Source organism: Camelina sativa, chromosome 20, assembly GCF_030686135.1.
Source record: "Camelina sativa cultivar CO46 ecotype springtype chromosome 20, ASM3068613v1".
Lineage (NCBI taxonomy): Eukaryota > Viridiplantae > Streptophyta > Magnoliopsida > Brassicales > Brassicaceae > Camelina > Camelina sativa.
This window is the reverse complement of record NC_141899.1, coordinates 6,609,902-6,630,746: the sequence shown is the minus strand read 5'-3', so window position 1 is coordinate 6,630,746 and position 20,845 is coordinate 6,609,902. Positions and strand designations below refer to the sequence as shown.

The 20,845-nt window shown below is 33.6% G+C and overlaps 4 protein-coding genes, 1 long non-coding RNA gene and 1 pseudogene across 8 annotated transcripts; 1 reads left to right on the top strand and 5 right to left on the bottom strand.

Annotated features, from left to right (window-relative positions):
• Nucleotides 1-414: 414 nt before the first annotated feature.
• Nucleotides 415-1,644, bottom strand: LOC104772270 (F-box protein At4g11590 pseudogene; annotated as a pseudogene).
• A 398-nt stretch (nucleotides 1,645-2,042) lies between these two features.
• Nucleotides 2,043-4,274, bottom strand: LOC104769810 (UDP-arabinopyranose mutase 2). The gene is made up of 4 exons (XM_010494105.3): nucleotides 3,684-4,274; nucleotides 3,034-3,284; nucleotides 2,772-2,940; nucleotides 2,043-2,655 (listed from the first exon to the last, which is right to left on the bottom strand). Exons 1-4 carry the CDS (start codon nucleotides 4,023-4,025, stop codon nucleotides 2,329-2,331), a joined length of 1,089 nt encoding a protein of 362 aa, XP_010492407.1. The 5' UTR covers nucleotides 4,026-4,274; the 3' UTR covers nucleotides 2,043-2,328.
• A 3,909-nt stretch (nucleotides 4,275-8,183) lies between these two features.
• LOC104773452 (uncharacterized) lies at nucleotides 8,184-9,229 on the bottom strand. The gene is made up of 2 exons (XM_010498064.3): nucleotides 8,802-9,229; nucleotides 8,184-8,673 (listed from the first exon to the last, which is right to left on the bottom strand). The coding sequence occupies exons 1-2, from the start codon at nucleotides 9,126-9,128 to the stop codon at nucleotides 8,374-8,376; spliced, it is 627 nt and encodes a 208-aa protein (XP_010496366.1). The 5' UTR covers nucleotides 9,129-9,229; the 3' UTR covers nucleotides 8,184-8,373.
• A 2,232-nt stretch (nucleotides 9,230-11,461) lies between these two features.
• Nucleotides 11,462-13,785, bottom strand: LOC104774304 (replication protein A 70 kDa DNA-binding subunit B-like). Its single transcript, XM_087503536.1, has 9 exons — nucleotides 13,551-13,785; nucleotides 13,172-13,445; nucleotides 13,005-13,101; nucleotides 12,697-12,903; nucleotides 12,489-12,609; nucleotides 12,225-12,388; nucleotides 12,051-12,150; nucleotides 11,800-11,958; nucleotides 11,462-11,680 (listed from the first exon to the last, which is right to left on the bottom strand). The coding sequence occupies exons 1-9, from the start codon at nucleotides 13,707-13,709 to the stop codon at nucleotides 11,579-11,581; spliced, it is 1,383 nt and encodes a 460-aa protein (XP_087359662.1). The 5' UTR covers nucleotides 13,710-13,785; the 3' UTR covers nucleotides 11,462-11,578.
• A 535-nt stretch (nucleotides 13,786-14,320) lies between these two features.
• LOC104773453 (uncharacterized) lies at nucleotides 14,321-18,452 on the top strand. 4 transcript variants are annotated; one of them, XR_015593271.1, is made up of 10 exons: nucleotides 14,321-14,628; nucleotides 14,741-14,806; nucleotides 15,040-15,109; nucleotides 15,395-15,472; nucleotides 16,688-16,767; nucleotides 16,859-16,992; nucleotides 17,398-17,615; nucleotides 17,782-17,843; nucleotides 17,959-18,016; nucleotides 18,218-18,452. It is a non-coding gene; the product is annotated as an uncharacterized LOC104773453 (long non-coding RNA). The 4 variants fall into 4 exon arrangements; XR_015593272.1 differs by lacking the exons at nucleotides 16,688-16,767; nucleotides 16,859-16,992; XR_015593273.1 differs by lacking the exons at nucleotides 16,688-16,767; nucleotides 16,859-16,992; nucleotides 17,398-17,615.
• On the bottom strand, nucleotides 18,450-19,545 carry LOC147918522 (uncharacterized). Its single transcript, XM_087503563.1, has 2 exons — nucleotides 18,681-19,545; nucleotides 18,450-18,457 (listed from the first exon to the last, which is right to left on the bottom strand). Exons 1-2 carry the CDS (start codon nucleotides 19,543-19,545, stop codon nucleotides 18,450-18,452), a joined length of 873 nt encoding a protein of 290 aa, XP_087359689.1.
• Nucleotides 19,546-20,845: the final 1,300 nt, after the last annotated feature.

Sequence of the window (20,845 nt, the reverse complement as noted above, 5' to 3'; positions counted from 1 at the left end):
AATGTCTAAGAATCTCATCAGGAGATGGTAATTATTTGGTAATTTATTTATAGTCGCATACTCACATCTATATAATGGATATAAAGGATTTAAGAAGAGAAATATTATCTTGAACAAAATTTCACTACACAAGTTTTCGGTTAAATAAATCAGATGTTTTTCATGTAAAAAAAAGCACTAATATCATAAATGATAAATGATTCATTCACATAAAGAACCTCTAAAACAGAGAATTCATATAATTGTGTGAAAATCGGAGACAGCAAGCAGACAAATCCAACTGGTTGATGAATTCAAGCAATAAAGTGACAAAAATTTCCAAAAAAACAAGTCTATCAATGCAAACATTTCATATTCACCAAAAAAAAAAATGCAAACATTTCAAATATGAAAGGTATTATTAAAACTTGACACTCATGTCATGTCTCTCCTACAGCAACCTATAAGACTCTCTACGTAATCCGAAAAAACTAATGCTCTTGTACCACGACGCTTGAACTCATGATCTTCATATACTTCAACCTTAGTGCTTCTAAAACTTTCCGTGTCGGGATTGTAATGGATAACATTAAATTCATCAGAATAGTACCGTGGTGCCAAAATGAACTCGCCCGTCTGAGTAGTGCCTCTGATGTGTAAACGATCCAACTGTGGTAAACTCTTCCAAGGCTCGATACTGAAGCTTTTCTTCAACCATCCATGTTCTTTGGCATGCTGATCCATAACCCACACGTCAAAATTATATGCTGAAAACTTCATGGGTAAGGCTACTTTACCCTCGTAGCTTATTAATGTAGAAGAAACATCCACACGTATAGGGTTGATGGCTGCGGATAAACTGGTAAAAAGATCCAACTGCTCAGACCCCAAATCGAATCTCATTAAGCTCAGTTGAAATTCAGCGCCAGTTTTAGCAATATAATACAAAACACCATCTATGCACACACTGTTAGACAGAGGTGTATGTGGAATTCTATACGTGATTTGTTTCCATGCTTCCTTTTTAGCTCCCAGCGTGAATACTTGATGCTGATGAGATGAATGTTTTAAATCATGGAGGCCAGGGCGTTGAGTTTTTTCCTTCATGCAAAGTACCAATACTTTGTATTTATCATTAACTGGATCGTACCCGAAAAAACTTGTGGCCACCATACTGCTGGTTTTGAGTCTTTTGACTATAGGTAAAGTTTTGGATTTACCTGTGCTAGGGTTTGTTATGGTTTTCTCTAGACCATAACCAAGGCTTATCAAGCCATTAACATAATGAGAATGGTACTCGACTGCCTCAGGGTCTGGAAAGGGACATGAAACACGTGAAAGTGAAGACGTCGAAGAGGAAGACGGAGAGAAGAAGTACCAATCTTGACGTTCCCTTTTTCTATCTAAATCAACGAAAACCACTAAGAGACGAGGCTGCGTCGAAGACCTAAACGGGTAAGACGTCATGAAATCTCGACTGCGGATCATTTTTTCCCATGACTTGGATAGTCGGAGAAACCTAGCTACGGATTTCCAAGGCAATCTCCTGAATATCTCGATAGCTAGGTCCAAAGGAACAACATCTTCGTTACCTTTTTTTGAGGTTGCAAGTGCTTGTGAATCCTTCTCCGCTTTCAACTTCTTGGTTTGACTTCTCGTTATCATGGTGGCTTGCTACGGTTTAGAAAAACCCTAATTAATGAATAATCTACTCTCCTCCTCTTGCTCCTTTTTAAGTTTTAACTTTTTAGTAACTTGTGTAGAAATAGAGAGAGGTCGGTTCAAAATAGTACCAGGCCCGTAGTATGATAAATGGGCTTGACTATCTACCAGAATATGAATTTGGATCTTACGCAACCGGGTCAGGTCTGCACCGTTTGGTTCTAGGGATGTTCCAAAAGCATATTCAGATTCCGGTTTATTAATTGAGGTAGATATTTATGATTTATGAAGCTATGATATATATCTCAAGTACCGACAAATTGTGAAAGCTCTGTCAAAAGCAATGGCCTTTTTTACTTTAAGTTCAAATTTAACGAAATACCTATGAATCTGATGATGGATTTTGTAAACACCTGCGAAAGGCTTTTTTATTAATGAAACAAAAGGAAAAACTCAGAAAATAGTACTACAAATCCACCATTGCTTATAAATAAACCGGTGACAATTTAAATCCAAATGCAAAAACCATAGTCGGACAATGAGAAGGGTACTGATGATAACAACTACTCAAAAGTGTAAAGAGTAAAACAAGAAAGGTTCATAAAAATCCGAAATTTAAAAGTAAAAGATAATTTGAGCTAAAAATAACCAAAACTGTGGTGGTTTTTTCTTTTTGGCTCATACTGCTCAAGCTTTGGCAGTGGCTGCTGTAGCTGGTGGGTTAAGCTCATCCCAAGCTTCAATCCATGTAACCATGGCGTCTGCAAGCTTGTCAAAGTAGGGGTCTAAGGAGCTCAACTTCTCCTTGACCATCTTTGAGAGCTCAATGTAGCATTGCTGAACAGTAACAGCTTCTTTCGATAGCTTTACGTTCTGGAAGAAGGGAATGATCTCCTCCTGCCAGAAGATTCCTTTGTATTCCTTCTTCAGGTTCACGAAAGGGTTGCTCGCTTTGCTGTGGTAGATGTATGGCAAACCGGTCTTCACTCCCAAACTCAAGTGGTCACAGATCACCTATAAAAAGATTCATCCCAAACAAGCTAAGTACAGAGTTATGTGCTTCATATCAAGCTATGTTATTCATATCCTTAAAATTTCAACTGTTCCACTCAATCATTAGAAGAAATTACCTTGATGCACCAACCAGCCCACATATCGTCGTAACGACCAATAGGCTGACCATCACCCATGAGACCAAAGTACATAGCTGGGCCAATCAAATCACGGTCGAAAGCCAAATTCATACCGCACATTGGGAAAAGTGTTCCCTTTGGGATGGTCATGACAGCATCCACATACCTAAACATATCAAAATAGTTAGCACACAAAGACATACATTCCAAGTTTCTGACAAAACTCATATAAAACAGATTTTAACTATCATCAAATCACCTGGTGTTCCTCTCCTTAGGCTTAACGAGTTGAGTAGGAGCGTCGTAATCAGGGATGTTAAGCCAAAGACCATGAGAAACAGCAGTGGAAACACCTTCACGTAGACTGAAAGGGTATCCACGAACGAAATCAGCACCTTCACGGTAAGGATCATACAAAGTGTTGAAGAAAAAGGGAGACGATGGGCAGAGAAGGTTCTTGATGTGTTGCTCAAGAGCATTCACTGCTTTCCCAGATGGATCCTTAGCAACCTATATAACAACACATTAAAGAAAACATATAAATTAAAACTAAACACAGGCGTAATCAAGACTCATCCTTTAATATGACCCACACAAATCTCAAAAAGGTAGAAAAAGCAATGAACAATGACGTGCAACCATATCGTAAAGGTAGCTATAATGAGCTCAACAACAATGTCGTCAACAAAAGTGACGCTAAGTGAAAAACAGATCGAAACACACCAAACCAGATCTAGAACAAAAACCATTGAATTGCCTATTCAAACAATAAGATCCATCAAATTCAGTGACTCAGTTACTTAATTCTCTAATCAAATCTACAAAATTGAAATCAATGACCAAAAAAAAAAAAAAAGCAGATCTGAAACCAAAATTGACAAAACTCTCAAAATTTTGGGGGAAACTTACGAAGCAATCGTCATCAATGGTGAAGATATACTTCTTCTTAGACATCATGTAACCAAAGCAGCGACAAGCAGAATCCTTAAAGGAGATACACGAAGCTTTAGGTCCAAGGATACGGTTGATATCGTCCCTGTTGTAAAGCTCGTAGTCGTAACCTTCAGGAACATGGATCTTCTTCGTTGGATCTCCATCTTGGACGATGATGAGATGGTAAGGCTGAAGGAAAGGTCTCCACATCTCGAGGAAATCGAGGTTTCTGATTGTCGGAATCACGATATCGAGCTCATCTTTCAACAACGCTGTTTGGTTCACCGGGATTCCAACGGTGTTCGCCGGCTCAACCATGGTTTCAGAGGGGAAGGGGATGAGATTGAGATCGGATCGCGTCGGTGAGTGTGTGTTTGAAATAGAGAAGAAACAAGTCGCTTTGATTTATACAGATCTGGCACGTGACGGAGTGGACGGCACGTGACGGTGTTGACACGCGTTCGTTGGGGACTCGTCTAAAAGCTGAATGGGTTAGAAAGTGAATTTTTTCTTTTGGATCTGTGTCTTTGATGTTCCCGTATAATTCGAGATTGTAATAATCATCTTAATAATTATTCTATTAAATTTTTTTAATTATAGATAAATTTACAACCAATTATGATTACATGGAATATTTATTTTAGAGTTAGTTTGATGCTACATGTTAATCCAAGGTCGACTAAAAAATAAAAAAGGGTATTTGGTCCATATTTTGAATATAAACTGGACCCAAAAGAAATTATTGTCTGTTTTGTTTCTTTTCGGTTTGATTTGGATTTTAATACACCTAATAAATAAATTAAATTAAACATTCAAATGGCGGAGCTTGTTATTAGTACTCCCTCTGTTTCACAAAGAGTGTCATTTTGGCCTGATTTTTTTGTTTCAAATTAAGTGTCATTTTAGATTTTCAATGTAATATTAAGCATAAATTTCCAACTTTAACCTCATATTCATTGAAAAATATCAAGAGTCAATATCAATTTTAAGGGTATAAGAGATATTTAAATATGTTTTCTTCATTTGTGTGTAAAGTGTCAAAATGACACTTATTATGAAACAGAGGGAGTATAATTTATTAACAATTTTAAATTTATTTTGCTACCAAATAAATAAATTAATTCATGTGACTTGCAATAATAGTCTACTTTAATTTTATGATATGTAACGTATGTGGTAATCTAATGACCGTATATCTAAAGAACGTACTTATAGAGCTATTTGTTGACTCATTGACTGGAATGTAAATACTACAATTAAGTGAGATTTTATTAGGTTTCAAAACTTTCATTCATTCTTTTACAGCTTTGCCTTTAAAGAAAAAAAAAAAAAACAGATTTAAATGAAATAATAAATTGACCTCTTTTTCTGATTATAAACTGACAACTTAGTAAATGCATTGTTCTACTTTGCTATGGAACGAAGAAATAGTGCACGTGATGTGGGGAGCTGTGGTTGTGTCTTAAATTCTTCAACATTTAACTTTTGTTTCAGTTAAAGTTTCGTTTTACATATCGTATTTTACAAGGTAGCATGTACAGTAAATCATTTTATATATATTAGGACTTAAATCATATGTGTTGTCGACCAAACAAAAGGACGTAAATCATATATCTTTATTATTCGCTTTAGATTCGAATCATTCCACATCTAATTCTTAAACCATCGATCTAAATATATTATTGAAAAAAAAAAAAAAAACAGCTGATAAAATAAAATCTGACCCGTAATCCTTACGTCGTGGACCGTAAACCTTACGTCGTGGTCGTGGACCGCTCGTCGATGCACGTCGTCTATGATTACTGCATAAATCATGTAACTATCATATGGAGTACATGCACGTAGGTCGGTAGGTAACAGACACTTTATCATTGTTTTACATATATGAAATAATGTCTAAAAGTCTCCCGGAAATAATTAAGTACTCCCTCCGTTTCATATTAAGTGTCATTTTAGACTGTAAATTTTGTTTCAAAATAAGTGTCATTTTATATTTCCAATGTAAATGTTTTGTAAACTTTCCAATTTTATCCCTACTAATTTAATGTATTGACCAATAGAAAAAATTGTATAATATATTAATAAAGGGTAAGATAGAAAATTTAATGATTTTTTTAATATGCGTGAAAAATCCTAGAATGACACTTAATATGAAACGGAGGGAGTAATTATTATCAATAATCCACCATTAATTATTATTTTTTATTTTTAGCCGTAAAAAAAACAAATCACAATATAAGTAAGCGTTTCAAAGAATATTTAAGTCTCCCAAAAATACTGAAGTTGTTATTATTCTATGAAGAAATGGATCTCAAAAAAAAATGTAAATATTTTAGTGCTTATCTTGAATTATTCCGTAAATATATGTGAATTATTTGTAGTTGTACTTAGCTAATTTTGAATAACCATGAGCTGGATCATTTCATCATGGTTTGCTGGGGTTTGTCTTCTCACTATTAATTTCTTAATTTATTATAATATTTTCTGTTGTCCATTTAAATTTCCTCTTATATTACTATCGAAAGAAAGAAAAAAAAAATACAATTGAAATGTTTCTACATAGAAAAAATATTCTTTCAGGTATGTTGCACATAATCACCATTAGCTAAATTACTATTCTATATTTTTTTTTTGGGTTTTAAATTGGCAATGCGAGTTTGATGTAATTTTCCTTTTTGCTTGGTCTGTCGCAGTCAGCCACTGTTTCGTGTGCTGTGGCAAGCTTGATGCCTGCAATCACATCCGCATTAGCTCTTATTTTCAGGTAATGATGATGATGGATCCGCTTAACTTCTTTTTGATTAAAATTACTATGAGTGCCTATCTAGATTGGGCAATCAAGAGTTACTTAGAAGAAAGTAAAACTTGATGGCTTTTGATAATTAGACTTGTGCCCATCTACATGATTATTATTGGACTAATCATACTTTGTGCGAATAATATAAACTACTTTGTTTGAACATGAGTAGAATGGTTTAATACGTGTAGTAGTGTGCGATTAGTTAACACCACTTACTCTGTTGTAGAAGCAAATCAACCAAAGATTAATAGTGGTTTAAAGGTTTTAGTTAATGATCTGATGTTTATGTGTTTACTGGAAGAGACTATTTGTGTCTATCTTGTTTAGTTTGTAGATTGTATCGCGACTGTTACATATAAGTTTGAATGAAGACTAGATGACATCTGCAGAAGTATTTTAGCCTTGGTGTCTAGATATTCAATCCGTGTTGCAGTTCTTGTAATTAGCTTCAGAAAGCAAGTTTTGTTTTTAGAGCAGATTCTTTCTTTAGGCTCTTCTTACTGTTGCTTAAGCTCCACATTGGGTATGAAATTACAATATATCGTCTTCTCTTTTAGCAGGGACGCCCTTGATGCGCTCCAGGTAGGCAGATACTCTGCTGCATGCGTATGCTAACGACTCATGTTGATGTGATTGAGAAGCTTCTCAACTACAACAGTACACTCTCCAAACTTTTATTATATGTTGTGTTTCCTTCGACTCCGACTCTATTGTCTTCTTCAATTTATTTACTGGTACCCACGTACTTTTTTTTCTTGCAGCTCTGCCAAAAAATCAGACAACAGTTAGAAGAGGATGCAAATCTGCTGGAATAGTTTTCATCTTTAGAGGCTTAAATATATAAGTATGTATGAAAACACTTGGGTGTCTGTGGTGCAGAACCTTTAATTCCATCTAAATCATATATGTATGTCACCACTTACTAGTTTCTCGTGTGTGTGTGATTCAGTATCATATTTTCTGACCTGAAAGAATTGTTCTTTTGAGATGGCAATCTCTAGAACCCTTTGAGAAATTACTTGAAGTCACTGGTTTTCGTAAGTTCATAAAAGGTAGAAAAAAAAAGGGTTATTGTTGCATACAACACACTCATCTGACTGCTTAGTGTGTTCATGCTTGTGCAAGAATTCTCAAACATTACCCCCACACGGACGATTAGGAAAAAATGTATAACCAAAGAAGAATGACCAACACAATGTAAAGTGTAAACCATGTTTGGCGTATGTAATCGGACCCGTTCTTTAAGATTTGAAGCACCATTTACCTGCGGATATAGAGTTGAGCCATCAGAAAACACAGTTTGATCAACAAGCAAACATGAAAACCAAAGCGGCAGCTCCTCCATCATTTCACAGGCTTCTTAATAATGCTTTCAAGAGGTTTTGTGCGAGGCAGCAGGTTCGGCTTAGGTCGTTCCACGACTTCATCAGACAGGGCAGAGTTGGTTGCACCAATGCTGTTTGATGCCCATCCTCGCGCTAGTTGAATATTGTGATCATAAAGCTCTTAGCCTAGATTCGTCCAAGACAACTTGAGGGAAACAAGAAAAAGCTCTGTTTTTTTTTTTTTGTTTCTTGGATTGCGTTTAAATGTGTCTGTAGTAGTTTTGCTAAAGCGATCTGAATCAATGTAATACGGATAATATATTTTCGAAAATTTAGGCAAGTGCAATGATATACCTAGTAGCTAGAGTGGTCTATTATTATTAGACATAAAGATGGTCACATCCAGTTAAGAAGAGATACATATATAATTCAGAAGGAAGCTGAGCAAAAGAGGCATGAAGATGATGACAAAGAAGGAAAAGAGGAGGAAACAAGGAAAAGATGTACATATGAAAGCCAACCAACCAACCAAACTAATAGTTTAACTAACACTCATCCAGCTCAACGCCATTGCGATACTGACGAACAGCAGGATAATTCTTGAACAACGCCATTGCCTTACCCCAGTTTGAAATTCAAACTCATGGTTCAAAATAACGAGTCTCGCGAAAGCAGGATAATTCTTGGAACGAGCAGGATCCCCCTGCTTGAAGTTTGGGTCTACTTTCTTGAAGTAGGCTTCAGCAGCATCTAAGCCTTTAACCTTGGCAATAATACCAACAAAAAGTTGAAGCTCCTTGGGAGAAAAACTCATCTTCTTTCTATCCATCCACTCCAAGATCTTAACAAACAAAAGCAAAAAGAAAAAGAAAAACCAAAACTTTCATTCAATCGTAACAAAAATCTCAAGAAAAAAAAAAAGAAATGAATAATTCAAATGTTAGATAGATAGATGAGATTGATACAGACCTCGAAGGCATAGTCATGTTTGCCTTCCTTGTCAAGCTGCTCGGCCGTGGTGATGAGATCCGCATGAGTGAATGACACGGCACCCTTCTTCTCTTCCTCCCTCATTATGAAATCTAAGGTCTCACCCATAAGTGACCGCAGCTTCTCCAAAGTACTATTCTTCTCAGGAGAAAAAGCTCCCTCGATCTGCCGGCGCCGGTTTGCGGGTTTCTTAGCAGAAGTAGCATACGGAAAGGAAGAAGCTGGAGCCATTCTTGCCATTTTCATACCTCTCTCCCAGAGATGAAGAGAACCTCCTCCTGCTGCAATTCGCCATAAGTTCATCATTTTCCAAACCCTAAATTTTTTGACACCCCAGTTCTCTGTCTAAAAAATATTGTAGTATGAAAATATCGCAACTCCTTTTTTGGACCCTTCATAAACGACCTGGCCCAATATAAAACTAAAAGAAATATATATCATCCAGTCGCCCTCTATCCTCTGTTAAACCGGGCCCGGGGGTATCATATAGGGGTGTCAAAAATGGATAACCCGACCCGACCCGACCCATACCCACATGGATTAGAGACTTTTGTGGACAGGTTCAATCCGACCCATTTATTATAATGGGTTGAATTTATATACTCAAACCCAATTATATAAAACTTAATGGCTAAATGGGTTATATGGGTTATCCACATAAAAATAAAATAAATAAAATAATTGATATTAAATCCATAATATATTTATATAAAATAGAATTAAAAAACCAACCAAAGTTTTCAAGCTTAAAAAATTAATTTCTAGTTATTATAGAAAAATTTCACATTCATTTTAGATCATTGACATATATATTATTGTTTACTTTTATTATTTTTAGCAAAGTAGAAAAACTTAATATTTATTTTAGATATTTTACGTAAATTAGTTATAAAAAGAAAATATTTACATATTAATATATATCTATATTATATTATATGCATATATATATTATTTTTGTTTTTTTCTATCAACCCATTGGTAACCCATAACTCTAATGGGTTTACCCTGATAAACCCACAAACCCATTGGACGTATTACGGAGAATCAAATCACCTAACTCCTTTGATTATGCTACTCAATCACTCTCCTTAATCTCTCTCATTTACTCTGTAGAATATTGACTTACTATAGTTAGCCTACCCACTCTTGTATATATTGTCTCTGTAACACTCATCAATAGATAACATATTCAGCTCTTACATGGTATCAGAGCAACACGATCCATAACCCTAATATATCAAAAGCAAAATTTTTCTTTCTTTTTCGCCGTCATGGCTGCTCCTCAAAATCTCCCCCCCACAGACACCATCACCGCAAACAATCAGACTCTTCTAAATCTTAATATGACTAATGTCACCAAGCTTACACCCACAAATTACCTCATGTGGAAACTACAAGTTCATGCCCTTGTTGATGGTCATGACGAACCCATCAAAACCTATTTATTTATATGAGTATAAAAATTTAACCCATACCCATTAAAATAATAGACAAACAGGATAAACTCATGGGTTTATACCCATTTTGACACTCCTAATATCATATCAATGTCTATTTCTTGTCGATTAGTATAGGTTTTACATTACACCAATTTATCCTCTGTTACTTAATACGTCGACTTTTGTCGATTTGTGGTTATGCGTTATGCACAAGACTTCACGACACAATGTGTCTGTCACGAGGCCAAAATTGCATTTTCTTTTAGGAATAATTAGGTGGGGTGATTGAATAGAAGAAATTAGTTTAAGTAGCAATAAATTAATGTAACTTTAATTTCTATATAAACCAAATTTACATTAATTCAGGAATAATTAGGTGGGGTGATTGAATAGAAGAAACCAAAGTTCGCAATACGATGATATTTTTGCATACAAACAGTCTTCCCAAAAATACTGAAATTGTTATTATTCTATGGAGAAATGGTCTTAAAAGAAAATGTAAATATTTGAGTGCTTATCCTGAATTATCTTAATATGTGTGAAAAATCCTAAAATGACACTTAATATGAAACGGAGGGAGTAATTATTATCAATAATCCACCATTAATTATTATTTTTTATTTTTAGCCGTAAAAAAAACAAATCACAATATAAGTAAGCGTTTCAAAGAATATTTAAGTCTCCCAAAAATACTGAAGTTGTTATTATTCTATGAAGAAATGGATCTCAAAAAAAAATGTAAATATTTTAGTGCTTATCTTGAATTATTCCGTAAATATATGTGAATTATTTGTAGTTGTACTTAGCTAATTTTTGAATAACCATGAGCTAGGGGATCATTTCATCAGTGGTTTGCTCGAGTTTGTCTTCTCACTATTATTTTCTCAATTTATTATAATTTTTTCTGTTGTCCATATAAATTTCCTCTTATATTACACTAGAAATGGACCCGTGCGTTGCACGGGTTTATTTAGTTTTTTATTAGTATATTATATATTTGTAGAATATAAATTTATGTATGTTTATGATAGGTCTTCCATTCTTATGTTTTTAATGAGATGTGCATTGTTTATGTATGCTTGTTTTTTAACTACATATTATAACTGTTGCTTTAAATTAGTATTTAATATTATCAGTTATTTTTGTCATAATTATTGAAAATATTTTATTTAATTAATTATTAACCAAACAATCATGAAATCCAAATGTTTTTATTTGTATAATAAAAATAAAACCAATCCTAAAGATGAGTTAAAACCAAATTAAAATAATAGTCGTAAAACCTATTTTTATGTCTAAACTTAAAAAAAAACAAATTCAGTCCTCAATTCTTGGTTTCTTCTGTTGATCATCTGCTTGTTTTTGACGTTCATCACATTTCTGGCGTTTGGTTCCACAGTTGACATCCTTCGAACTTGTCTAAACATATAAAAGACAAATCATTAATATGTTAAGTAAAATAATCTATTATATTTAGCAAACATAATACATTATAATATATATATATATATATATATATATATATATTTGATATTTACCTTTGTTTCGTCTATTATTTCTGAGACTGTAAAAGTTTGATACGATACATCAAAATCATACTTTTTAACTTGAATCTCGAATAAATATGTATTTCCAACTATTGATTTCACACATGTGGGAACTTCTTCTAACTCTTGTTCGCCCAAATTACTTTTTATCTGTGTAAACAATAGAATCAAAGTTAATTATTTCAAATCCTAATATATTTATCCATACAGTTTAATATTTTTATATAATTTACAGCTCTTACGATTTCTGCAGTTGTTCCGGTGATTTTTTCTGCATCTTTATCAAATATAACAAAAGTTGCTGAGGCATCTCCATCATCCACTATTACTTCAATTCTAAATCTGGAAAATAGAATATTAATCATTATTTAGATATTTAAATAATAAAAATTAGAGAAAATTTTATAATTATATACCTTAGTACTCCAATGGCTGGTGTTTTACCACACTTTTTGTTTGAGCATATAAGAGAGGTTGATGATTTTGTTACTTTTTTAGAGCAACTCGAACATGATATGTAGTTCCAACTTTTTCGTAATACTATTTCAGTTATAGTTGCTTTGACGACAAATTTCTTTTCCTGCAATTATGATAATATTGGAAATATATATCATTAATAATTGTATTCATTGTTCAATAGTATATATTCCTTATAAAGTATTTAAGAAGAATATTTTTACCTTACGGTCATCTGATGAGACATATTCCCAAATATCATTAATTGATTGTTGGTCTTCTGGGCGTTTATTTTGTTTAGTTATGTCACCCAGATTAACCAAACATTCTCCATCATACCTCAAACTATTAAAGTTACATTGGAAAGTTAGTTTATAACATGAATTAAATATATTTAATAAATATAATTTAATTTAAGATTTGAGAGAATACCTTTTTCGGAAAGCATCAACCGGATCAGAATCATGATTCAAGTAAAATTTAGTGCCTGAGGATGCTGACAAATATATTTCACTTTGATATATCTTGACCAAGACGCTTGTCATGATGAGTACAATATTATTATTTTCCACTCCACGATATTTGTCTTCCAAGAGTTCTGCTTGTTCTGCCCATAATGTTGCAGGTATTTCGTTTCCACTTGATCACGTAAGAAAAATTAATATTAACTAATCGCCATAATTATAATTCATAAAACATATAGTTACATTAAATAATAATAATATATGCATTGAACTTACTCTTCTAGTAATAAAGTTAGAGTGACCTTTCTTAAGGTGGGTGTAGTAGTAGTACGAACATCAGTTTTGTCCATATGTTTAATATATCCGATTGCATCTGTATTTAAACAATGTTAAACATACTTATATGACTCATATAATTTTAAATTTTAAAATTTTGTACATACCATATAAATCAATTGTGTGATCTTGTAACTTGACAAATCCCTCGTCATTTCGGAATCGAAATTTTTCTCGTGGTATTTGACAGCTTTCTTGTCCCACAATGGTAACTCTTGTCCTCTCTGTCAATCTTATCTGAAATTTGTGGTCAGAAACTTTGTAGTTCTTATTGCAATCTTGCACATTAAAATCATAAATTTCAATAATACTTCCTTCAGATAACTGATTTACAAACTTTTGAAGAAGAGATTGATGCACTGTTCCTTGAATTGTATTTTCCTGTGTTTAAAGTGTATAAAATTACAATAACAATAAGAATAAATAATTATTAATTGGAACACAATATCTAATATAACCGTGCATTAAAACTAAGTATGTACTAACCTTTTGATCAAGAAATAAAAGATTCATTCCTAGGAGTTCATTATCTTTTTTGAAATTTTTGAATTCCCACTTTCGAAGTAGACGAACTGTGATAGAATGACGATAAAAACGTTTACGATCCAGTTGATCTAGTGTTAAAAAACTTTTAGCATTAGCCATGATGAAGGAACTGTTCTTTTTTTGAAGCAACAAAGAAGTTGTGGTTTTTTTTTTGCGTGTAAAGGTTATGGGGATGTTGTTTGTTTTATAATGAAAACAACCGACATTAATAAGGTGAGTTCCTTTTCCTAACAGAGAATGAGCTTTAATATTCCTTCTTTTATTTAAATTAGGAGATAGAGTGTGATAGCCACGTCACTTGGATTTAATAGGAGACTTTTTTTTTTATTTTTTTTAAAATCGAGTTTGGGATGTTGTGGAGATTTGTATACGTAATTTTCTGTATATCTCCTATATATTGTTTTACATGCTCTTTTGACCTTTTTTCTCATGAATTGTTTTTTTTTTTTGTAGATGTTTTTTATTGTGTTTGGTACTTTATTTCTTATTTTTCTTTTTAAAAGATAATAATAAGATATTAACAATTTTGGATTTCTTTAATGGAATTAGTATACGTGATTTAAATCATATTGTATTGTAATAATTTTAACAAATCAAACATGGGCCACGAACATAAACCATACAAATGGGAACGTTTACAAAAACTGGTAAAAGCCCAAACAAAACCCATATAATTTTTTATAAATGACGTAATGGGTGGAATTTTTCACAAGTGCGTTACTTTTTAGTTTTTTTAATTAAAAAATATAAATCATAAATGATATTAGCTTTTCTCCTCATTTACAGAACAGCGACTTTGCCGACCTTAAAAAATAAATTACAGATCGACATTTTTTCTTCCCAACATAACCGTCCTCTCCGTCGACTCACTCATCGTCCCTACCGGTATCGATATCACCGCATCAGAGACACGCACTCCACCGTCAACATCGACGTCTCTCTCCCCTTCACCGGCGAGGAAAATCAACCTCACATAGATGAAGAAGGCGAAGATGAAATGAAAGAATCGGAGAGATGTGTAAGTCATTCGAAGTTCCAAATTGGAATATAACAGCTAAAGGAATTTTAGTATGCTTGAAATCTTCTTCTTCTCTTCAATCAATAATTAATTTCTTCATCAAAAATTTTAGGTGTTTCCTAATTGAACCTCAGACAGGTCTTCAAGCCATTACAGATAATAATGGGTTTCTATCAAGGTATATGCTTTTTCGATTTCAATCCCATTATGTCAAATTGATGTAAAAATTTTGTATAGCCGTAAGGAAATTAGTCCGGAAATATATTGAGCATCTCTATTGCAAAGAATTAATGAGATTCTGATATAAAATATTGATCTTTATTAAGAACGAAAGCAACAATACATTATATTTATTGCATGTTTCAATTTTTTCTTTTGATTAATATATCTGTTTCATTTGATATTTTGCAGTAAACACATTAGTCTTTTAATCTGGATCAGTTCCGACTTTCATGTGACGCTCTGAACTCTCAAATGAATTGTAAGTATCTTTCACCTATTCTCTATTATAGGGTTGGGTTTGTGTATTGTTTGGTCCGATTAGATTGTACTCAATTGGAGAAAGGATAAATCTTTTTAATTTTATAATTGTTAGAGACTTAAGAGTTTATGTGTTAGTAACCAATCAGAAACAAAAGAAAAGTTGAAGGTATGAATGAGTAGCTGTGAGATCATTTCATTCTTGAAGTGGACTTTAAAATGGCAAATAAATTGGACTTTTCTTACTTTTCAGTCATATAATTAAACTTGCTTCTATGTTTTGTAGGGATCTCGCAATGGACTTTATATATGAAAAGAGTTGTGAAGATTAAACTCGAAGATGAAATTTATATCTTCACCTTAGGTAAGCAGTGGAACATATTCTTTGATTTGCCTTAAATTTTTTGTAATGTAGTATAAATTTAGGCTAAAAAATGGGAGATAAAATTATAAGTCTAAAGAAAACTTGTTACGTTCTTGTAAAAAATGACTGGAAAATAGTATAATTAGAACTATAAACCTGAAATCTTTAAAAAAATCACCAAAATTTATAAAACTTCTAGGTATAGTGGGAGAAACTCTAGTTTTAATATTTCTCTGAAAATATGTTGTTGAAAACTTCTTGGTAGACAATATTTTGTAGAACATTATTGTCGTAGTGTTTTGTATCTCCTTTAAGAATCTGAAGGCCTGTAGTTGTAGTAACTCTTGAGAGGGCTACGTATAATTGTCCGTGAGAAAAGACTGGACTTGGCAAATATAAACCAACCTTGTTTAAGCTTTGATCTTGGCTCTTGTTGATAGTCATTCCATAGCAAACTCTTACGGGAAATTGACGTCTTTTTAATTTAAAAGGCCATTTTGCATCTGTTGGTGTTAGACTTATTCTAGGAATAAGAACCCGTTTACCCACATGAGTTCCAGTGAGTATTTCTGCTTCAATAATCCTGTTGCCTAGGCGAGTTATTATTAGTCTTGTACCATTGCAAAGTCCCTCGCGTTGATTAATATTCCTTAGTAGCATGATTGGTGCATCTATCTTCAGATCTAGTTTATGATTAGGAATACCTGAAAATTTCAATGTATTTAAAAAATCAGTAGGGTAAAGAATTTGTTGATTTGCCACTTCTTCTTTGTCTTCACCGATTGTATCAGAGCTCAAATACTCTTTTAGTTCTCCCTTTAAGCATGTTAACATATAGTTATTCACTTCGTCCACCGTCTCATTCCTTGGAGTAAGAATTGCTCTCTCAATCAGATAATCCTTATCTTTGAATTTAAACTCGAAGTCGGGATATGTAGAGTTTGCAATGCATCCAATTGAATCACCGTTGTTTTGCAAGAGCATATTGGTGTCGATTTTTACTATTCCTATATCCTCATCTATGGTTCTATATTTTTCTGGTTTAGATATTGTTCCATCACCGATGCCTATTAGCCATTTTGCAAAATCTTTCTCCGCTTGGTGCAACCTCATATTTTTCTCAAGAGTGAATATAGAGCTATAGTTCCATAAATATGAACGGTTGATTGTTGCCATAACAGTTTCTTGTCTGGTTCCTTGTGGTATAACTGGCAGAATTTGTCTAAAATCACCACCAAGAAGCACTGTTTTTCCACCAAAGGGTTTGTTTGCTGCATCTGGATCTGCCACTGAGAGTACATCTCGCAAACTCTTATCAACAGCTTCAAATGCAAATCGATGGCACATGGGTGCTTCATCCCAAATGATGAGATCTGTTTTTTCCAGTAATTCTGCAAGCATGGAACCACGACTTATGTTACAAATACTGTCTTGATGAAGATCTACCGGAATCTTGAAACGCGAATGTGCAGTTCTACCGTTAGGTAAAAGTGTAGCTGCAATCCTGGATGAAGCTACTGGTAATACAATTTTTCCCTGAGATCTTAATCTTGATATGATAGTCTTATACACATATGTCTTTCCCGTTCCACCTGGTCCACTGAGGAAAAACAACTTCCCTTTCCGATGGTCAATTGAGTCTATCACAGCATCATACACTTTCTTCTGCTCGTCATTTAATGTTTGTATCAACCTGCGGTATTCTTCTTCTTGTTTATGAATATTGTAACTCATTTCATCTTGAAGCATTGAATTTTTTATTTTCTTCAACAACTCCTTGTCTGGTTTTGGCATATCTTCAAAATCAGTCAATGATCTATCATTTTGGGCTAGAATTCTTTCGATTTCTATAAGTGTATAACTCTGTAGCTCCTCATCAGAGAACTTTTGATCATTGAAGCTGAATGTTTTTCTTTGATTATTAGGTATGTCGTCAGCTAGTTGACGCCAACAATGCTCCCATAAACTAAGAGGGCTACTTACTTCGCAGTAAAGTAACAATGTCACAAAGAGATGACGAAGCTGAAAAGGATATGCATATTGTGCTGCTTCTTCCATAGCCTCCTTCCATTCAGAATCACCATTCAACATCCCTCTAGCATAACATGCCGCCTTGAATGTCTTATATTTAACATTATCAACGGTTAGTAAATCATCAAAGCTTGTTGGCCCTTTTTCTGTATTCAGCAGCATTCTCAAATAATATAAGTCTCCTGCTGTCGGATGAATGTTTACTATTCTTCCTATGCTGAATCCTTGCTTTCTTTTTGACCATGTTTTCGCATCTGCATCCCACACGTAATATGAAGGGAATTGGATATATGTAAGTTTTCTTGCTTCAGGACACCGTTTGTTCATCTCAAATCATTCAGTAAGCATTGTTTTCTCGATTCCATCTTTTGACAGAATGTATTCTAGTATAACCCCTTCAGGGTATACAATTCTTTGTTGGTTTGGTAGGTGTAACGATAGTCTTGTTACTGCAGGTTTTCGTTCATGTATATCGAATGCAAAAATTCGCCAAGTAGCTTCACATGCAGAGAGGTAACGACATTCTAGATAGTTTTTTATCTCATTGATCTCTTCTTGTGATTCAGTCTCTTCTCTATTTTGATCCACTGCTTGTTTTCTCTCGATCTTCATTGTAGCCATGTCCACTCCTTTTGTGATATATTTGAATAAATATTTTATGGCAGATGACCTATTGCACCATTCTACATTAACGTGAGCTTTATATTTTTTCAGGAGTGCGAGATTGTGAGGCACAACATAGCTGTTATCAAGCTTTGTATTTCCCTTCATGACAAATTTACTTTCGTCAGATCTCCTTCGATAAGTAATGTAGCCAGTTTCACCAATATTTGTGGTATTGTTGTACGGTCTTGGAAACTTTTTGGTGCATTTGTTATCATCCATACATTTGGGCCCACATGGTCCATGCATCATAAATTGTTCAACCAATAAGAAACCTTCTGGATCATTCTCCTTATCTGGTAATTCAGAGCTAATAAAACTATCAATATCTTCTGGACTTGGATTTTGTTTCGACTCTTGTAACCATAAAAGAATGTGTGCATGAGGAAGTCCACGTTTTTGAAACTCGATTGTGTGAACAACTGTTTAGCCAAAAAAAAAAACACTTGTATAAATTGTTTTTGTAAATAAATTTTGTATATTAATAATATTTGATAATAAATTATATTAGTACCTGCGGTAATAGGGCCGAAAAAGACACCATCTTGTAGGTCTTTAAGAAGTTCTTCCAATTTCATTTTAAATACACGACATTCAATATCAGGTCTCTCATTTGCATTCTCATTTCCTGCCTTTTTAATATGTTCAGTCACTTCTTCCCATTTTGGATTTGCTGTTATAGTAATGAAAAGATCCGGATTTCCATACCGTCTACATATTGCCATTGCATCTCGATAATTTTCTACCATGTATCGCGGGCCGCCTGTGAACGAAGATGGTAAAATTATTTTTTGGCCTAGCTTTCTCGAATCTGCATCCCCTTGTTCAACTGCATCACATATATTATTGTATAGATCTGCTCTAAGTTTTTTCTGGTTATACAAATAAAAGTTCATACGTTCTTGTTCGATAGCAGTATATGCGTCAACCACATATTGATGAAAAAGACGGCTTGAACGTACTATTGTTCCGGGAGATGTCAACCTAGTATGTATTTGGTATGCATAATACTCTCGCATTGTAACGTATGACCTTTTCGTAGTATGTCCTTCTCGATATGGAATGGTTTTTTCCATATAACCTTGTTCACCATATGGAAACAATAAAGGATATTGTAGAGACATGTACGATGGATGTAAAAAGCTGATGTATTGTGGTTTTTCCATTTTAGGATGCACTATTATATCTCTCTGACAATTTGGAATAGACATGTCACCCACAATAAGTCCAGCAATCTCTTCTCCTTGTGGAAGGTCAAACTGTCTGCCACGCTCTTTATTTTTGATTAATCTAATTGAGTATTCTTCTATTGCTCCGGCTTCGTATCTATCTCTAGCTATTCTAAACACTTTAGCTAACTCATTGTATTCGTCAAGCATGTCAATCAATCCGCTAAGAATACTTTCATTCAACTCATTATTTTTTCCTTTTGCTAGTGCATTGAGACGGTTTTGAAGTTCATGAGCGGTATCATATACGTATAGCTGCGCAAAACGTGGTATATCTCCTTCCACTGGTAGTAAAGATCCAATTTTGTGGTAGTTCTGACCATGCATACGAAAAGTGAAAGGACCATTTCCTGAATTGATATCGTAATCAATTTTTCCTCCCATTGATGTAAAAGCAAGCATTGAATTATATGCTCGTATATTGTTCCGAAACGATGTTGACCGTGACAATAAATCATCTAAGTAAGATGGAGGTTGTCTAGATTGTTGCAGCACAACTCGTCCTTGTTGACAACAAATCGAAAATTTTAATTCTGTTCCACTCTGTTTTAGACTTTCAGATTTCCACACCAAAGCCTCGCAATAATTACATGTCACCAAATCATTGTCCTTTCCTGAATTTAAAAAATACAGTTGTATATAATAAGATTTTGCATCGTAATTATGGTCAACTATTGTAATTAACGTATCACTAAATTATATGTACTTTTGTACAGTCAATATTATTTAAACGTGATTTAAATTTTTTTACCAAACAATAGAATATTTACCATGATTGTTTGTCGTTTTTGCTCTTAGAGATCTTCTTTTTTGGTCTATAACATGATTATCTTCATTCTTATCAATAGTTAAATTTGATGGTTTTGACTGCTTGCTAGTTCGAGCTGCCTTTGATCTTGATCTTCTATTATAAATCCTGCAGTATATATTTTTTTATTAGATGAAAGTGTTGCAAATTTTTGTAATATAATATCATAAAAGTTCTTACCAATTTTTAAGTTGCGTAGTTGTAACTTGAGGACCCTATATTTTGTAAATTTATGTTAAACAATGAAAGATTAAAGATAAATATGACGTTAAAGTAGTGGGAGATATATGTAAAGCATTATTTAAAAATTTACTTACACATTGATTTAGTTTGTCTATCCATGTCTGAAGCGTAGTTAAATCCAACTGTATATGAGGTTCATCTGTCATTGTCTTCTCTATCATAGCTATTTGCTCATCGTTCATAATACCTCGTTTTCTTTTGCTGGGAAGTTTTTCAGGTTTCTCATATTCTGGATTTTGTTTCTCATCGTTCATCGTTCGTAATTAACTTTTGGTTTTTTTCTGAATACTTTGTAAACCGTAATATACATATTTATAGTGATCCACTTTCTTTGCTGCATTGGGTATTCCTTTTTGTTTCTGGAATAGAATATTCGTACGTAGATAAATACACCAACAG